Source organism: Pygoscelis adeliae, unplaced genomic scaffold (assembly GCF_000699105.1).
Source record: "Pygoscelis adeliae isolate BGI_AS28 unplaced genomic scaffold, ASM69910v1 Scaffold42, whole genome shotgun sequence".
Taxonomy (NCBI): domain Eukaryota; kingdom Metazoa; phylum Chordata; class Aves; order Sphenisciformes; family Spheniscidae; genus Pygoscelis; species Pygoscelis adeliae.
In genome coordinates this window covers 425,627-431,056 of record NW_008824283.1, presented here as the reverse complement: position 1 = coordinate 431,056, position 5,430 = coordinate 425,627, and the positions used below count along the sequence as shown (strand labels likewise).

The 5,430-nt window shown below is 48.0% G+C and overlaps 1 protein-coding gene across 1 annotated transcript in view; it reads left to right on the top strand.

The window, feature by feature from the left end:
* Positions 1-4,475, top strand: part of MSX2 (msh homeobox 2) — a 24,575-nt gene extending 20,100 nt beyond the window's left edge. Inside the window, exon 2 of the mRNA XM_009318548.1 lies at positions 3,614-4,475. Coding sequence (XP_009316823.1) covers positions 3,614-4,038 — 425 coding nt within the window. The 3' untranslated portion in view covers positions 4,039-4,475. The remainder of the gene's footprint in view (positions 1-3,613) is intronic.
* Positions 4,476-5,430: the final 955 nt, after the last annotated feature.

The window sequence follows — 5,430 nt, the reverse complement described above, 5'->3', positions numbered from 1 at the left end:
GGGCACCGCTCCGGCCCCGGGCTCCCGGCCCCCGAGCTGCGCTGCTTCCCGGGCGCTGAGGTGCACAGGAGCACGCTAGATGTGTACATATATATATTATATTTTATACGTGTATTTATACCTGTGTGACTTTTCTATGTATGTTACGTATTTCTCCATATATATGTTATATTTATACAGTTATATATTTTTATATATTTACATACGCGTGTATATAAATATATAATGCTTTTAAAACCGTGGAAAGATGAGGAGCTACCACGGACTAGCCCCCTTTCCCGACACACGGTCCAGCGGCTGCCACTTCGTCCGTTTCTGTTATCCCCCCGCAGCGAGAACTGGAAATCCTGCCTGTTTCCTTCTCCCTTACACCAGGCGTTGCAAAGCAATCTCCTCGCCATTAAGTACTCGGGAATTGTCCCTTCCAGCCTTACGCGCTTTCTGCGCGCTGACTCCCGCCGCGGTCTCTCCCGGCACGGCGTTTGTTTCTCTCTCCCTCGTTGCGTGCAGCCTGTCAAAGTTTCCCGAGCCGGGCCTGACCTCTTTAGCCCCTGCGATCTCTCCCGACCCCGTCCCCACCGCCTTAGGGACACGCGGTCCGGAGGTGACAGGTCACTTCTTAAACCCTTCTGCTGTTCCAGCCGCGCTGCTGGGTCTGCGCTGAATTGCATTTCGCTTTCGGTGAGGTCCCTTAAAAAAAAAAAAAAAATCAATTGCTTTTAAAAAAATAAAAAGCCCCAAAAGTACCTTCAGGAGAAGGTGAAAACCGTACCCCGGCAGTGGTAGGCTGTCTGCCTCCCCAGCGCCCGGAGCCTTCCTTGGCGGCTGTACACCTGTATTAGCGGATCGATCCACTCTCCTCCGCGCATCCCCGGCTTGCCTGATATAAATTAAATGCTCTGCTTTATTTAAGTTAATGACTTTACAGATGCGAACTATTGAGCTGGACAGTCGCAGGTTTTGCTTCTGTAACCTAATATTGCAAGAAGAAAGTTTAGTGCTATTACAGCTCCTCTTTTTGGGGGACAACCGTTCCGATTTGGCTTTCAGCCGCTTCCTTTCCTTTGCGATAACCCCGAATTAGTTTGGTTTCTAACGCGCTGGGAGAGGGGCCGGGAGGAAAGCAGCCCGCCCGTGTCATTCCCTGCGCAGCTCCCGTTTGCGATTTTCACGTACCCTCCAGGAGGCTGGAAAAGCGTGAAAAGCGGCGCGTGCTCCTACCCAGACCCCCTCCTCTAACACTGCCCTAAACCCCAGACTTCGACAAGGCCTAATCTTCTCCCGGTGCATTTTCTTTTTCTCCGAAATTCCTCCTCTTTCTCTATTAAAATCGTCGGTTCGTGAGATCTGCGAAATAGCTTTGTAAAGGGCTTCAGTAGCTAGGGAGTTCAGGCCCGGTGATTTCGGCGGGGTTTGGGGCGAAAAGTGGTGATGATGAGGGAAGGGCAGGTCCTTCGGCCTCGATCGTCTTCCTGATTCCCCACCTCCCCGGCTCCCGGCCTTCTCGGAGCCGCTGTGACAGCGGGAGGCAATGACCGGTTCCCCCGCAAGAAGCCCGTGTGTCCGTGGAGCGCTTTGACGTTAGGAGTAACTCCTCGATTTATTATTATTAATATTACGGGTGGGATGAACTGGGGAAAGAGCTGTAAAAGATTTTGAGCGACACAGAGAGCGAACCGTCTCCAAGTGATTATTTTTGTCCCACATTGGCTAGAAAACTGAGGATAAACAGAAAAAAAACAGCGAAACAAATCACTGCAGCGAGTGTTTGAGGACTGGCACGGGATAAACGTAATTACAGGGTCTGCGGTGCCGAGGGTCCCTGCTTCTTATCAGAGTTTGGCAGTCACTTGGGGATGGTGAGGGAAGAAACGCGTGAACGTTTGGGTGCATTCCGGGCGAAATATTTGCCCGGGATTTAGTTTTAAAGTACGTTTTTGCGGTTTCCCCCGAGCGTAGCGAGAGTCGGGACGGGTGGGGCTGCCCCGGGCGCCGGGGAAGGCGCTGGGACGGGGGGCGATCCCCGGAGCGACGGTCGCCCTTGCAGACCCCGTCCCTCCTGGAAAGAGCCCCCTTTTAGCTGGGTCTTTGGAGAGCTTCACTTTGAGAGAAGAAACAGGCTGCGTTTAAAAAGAGAGTGTGGGATAAAGGGGTGACCGGTAGTGAATTTAGTGTCGATTTAGTGTAGTTTTCATGTAGTGCAGTTTTAGGAGTGAACCAAATGTCACGGTGAGCACCTTAATTATTGAAATGCCCCGTGTGATCATAAGACGGTATTTGACAAGTTGTTTTCTAAGAGGACTTTATTTTTCGCGTTCAGTATCTAGAAGAAGAGTAAGAAGAGAAACTTAACTTTTTCTGCTGTAGCTGTTTTCTCCCTCCCCTTTCTGAACTTTTGAACACTCTCCTCGTGGGATTTTTTTAATTGCATGATATTCACTTAAACAGCTTCGTGGTCTAGTTTATTTAAAAAAAATAGAAAAGGGAAGTGAAAGGGGTTCAGAAAACACGACGTGCAAATCCTGACAAGCATTTCAACCAGACGCTACAGCGTGTACAAAATTTAGCAGCCTCTTAAGAACAGCCTGTGTGTCATTTTCTGTGTCAAGCTGGGGAGCCAGAGTGGCTTGTTGTATACCTTGGGAGTGATCCGAAACACAGCCAAACTGCTAAGCTTTTCAAGTCAGCCAAACGCTTTTTAATTCTTCTTTAGATTGCAAAATTATTAGTGAAATGCAAAATGCACCTAGAGACAAGTCAGCGATGTGCCATCCCGGGCACATGTGCCTAACCTGGTTGCAGTTATAAAGCAAGCACAAAAGGTAGTAGATTTCCTGACTTGTATTGGCTACAGATGCTGCAGCTATGTTTTTCTTTTTAATTGGCAAATGTCATAAAAGCTAAATGTTGAATGAAAAGTGCACTGCTTTCTTCTTTTTCTGATACTCTTTGAAAAACAGAAAATACTTCTTGAGAAGAAAAGTTGTTAAGCAGAGGTAAAACTTGCTCTTGATTTCAAGCGGGGAAGAAATAGCAAGAAAAATGCCCAGTTATCAAAACCACAAAAATTACCAGACCTACTTCTTCAGCTCTCAGAAAAAAAATAGGGTTGACTTGTTGCTCTTGGTGGAGAAATCCTGGAGCGGGGCTGGGCTGGGCTTGTCTCTTGCACCACTGTCCTTTTGTGAATCTCCTGCTTTTGCGTATGTGTTTGTCTTGTGCTTTGTTGGAGTTACTCCTCCAGTTCCGCAGCTACCAAGACAGCTGTTCTGTGTGCTCTAGACCCCTATGATGTGAATCCTAAAGCGATCTGCTGTGTGTGTATCTGTGAATCCTTTGTGCCCTGTTTGCCTACAAGCTGTCCTTTTGAAATCACTGAGCATAAATTTCACTTCCCAGGACATCTGCTGAAGTCCTGTGAACATAACTTTGGCCAGGAAGAGATCTCCAGAGCCGCTTGCCAAAGGATCCCCTGTTTTGAGGGTATCACCTAGTGGGACTTTCCCTTCAGATACCGCCCCCCTTCCTGCCCCAGCCCTCAACCGCAGCACGTCTCTCCAGAGCACCCAGGTCTCCCTGCTTTTGTGATAACCGGCCTTTCCCTTCCTTGCAGGACACCTGAGCCCCACTGCCTGCACCCTGAGGAAGCACAAGACGAATAGGAAGCCTCGAACCCCGTTCACCACCTCCCAGCTGCTGGCTCTGGAGCGCAAGTTCCGCCAGAAGCAGTATCTGTCCATCGCCGAGAGAGCCGAGTTCTCCAGCTCCCTCAACCTCACAGAGACCCAGGTCAAAATCTGGTTCCAGAATCGGAGGGCCAAGGCCAAGAGACTGCAGGAGGCTGAGCTAGAGAAGCTCAAAATGGCAGCAAAGCCCATGTTGCCATCGGGGTTCAGCCTCCCTTTCCCCATCAACTCTCCCATCCAGGCTGCCTCACTGTATGGAACATCCTACCCTTTTCACAGACCTGTGCTTCCTATCCCGCCCGTTGGACTCTATGCTACTCCCGTTGGATATAGCATGTACCACTTATCCTAAGAAGATCAGAAAGACAAAGCGACAGTGAGACAGACTTCCTGGTGGATCATGTCCAACCCTGAGAAGGCAGTACCCCAACCAGTACTGGCCGTTCTTTCTGCACGCTTCTATCTGCCATCCTGAGTGTACAGGAGTTTGTGTTAGCAAAGCAAGGCATCCTGTATGCTACGGGTTGGGTGTCTTCTGAGAGTGCTCTGAGTGCTGAGTCTGATCCTCAAAGAAAAAAATTATGTAAAAACAGACAAAAAAGAAAAAACATTTGAGCGAATGTAGGGTTTTTATGCAGTGCACGTAAAACCAGAATAAAAAGGAACGGGTGAAAAAGCAATCTCATCCTATGGAGGCAGAGATTTCCCAACACCTTCCTGATGGGGCCCAACATATGTTTAAAGTAAGAGGGGTGCATGCCCTAAACCCACACTCTCAAGTGTCATCACTTAATATGGGGGCAGGGGGGAGGGAAATAAAAAGGTATAATCAAGGTTTTGTTGCTCGTATTTTTGGTTTTGTTTTTGGTTTGTTTTTTTTTTTTTTTTTTAAAGAAAGCAGAGCCCTTAGCTAGAGACACCGTGTAAATAGAAACTAGACCCAATAGAGTCCGAGTGAAGTTCAGAGCCAGCAAGTTCCTGCATTTCTGGGGGTAGGGAGAATTTTTGCATCCCAAACCTCAACAGATCTTTGCAACAAGATGAGCATCAGGGCCCTTAAATGTAGAGCGACAGCTTTATCCACCACTGGCTCCTGTAATGCCCTTATCTGTATAAATAGCTTCAGCATTTGTTAAGCACTGTGAGGGGAGGTAAAGTGTAAGGGAGGGTTATTAGGCAGTCTGGTCTTTATCTCTTCCTGTTGGCATGCTTAGAAATTTTTGGCTACGGCCAGGTAATCTTGGCTCTGCAATGCTGTTTGGAAACCAGGAGAGAGGGAAGGAAGCTTTCTGGGGAAAGAAGACGTGGGTTGTTTCCACAGTGGTGATTGTCGAACACTTCTGGGAGATGTTTGGGGGTTTTTATTAGTATTTGCAACAGCCTGTATTAAATAGAAGAAGTCCTCCTCTCCTTCCCTTGCCAAGGATGCCAATGTAAGTGACTCATGCTTCAAACCCTTCTTAAGAGAGAGATCCAGGTATCACAAACAAACAACCCTACTAGTAGGACGGTGGGGTGCCAAGAGACTACGTAACCTGTCTGTCCCCGTGGAAGCTCCCTGAGCGCCGGCAGTATCTTCCCCAGGCTTCTCCTTATAACTATTGTATTATGTGTATTACTCTTGCTGAACTTTGTGAGGAAGTTACTCCAAAGGCTGTGGAGCACTGAAGGCAGAGCTTCTCCTGGATTTATTTTCTTAGCATGTTGTTGTGGAAGAAAGAAAGAAACAAACAAAAAAAAGCAG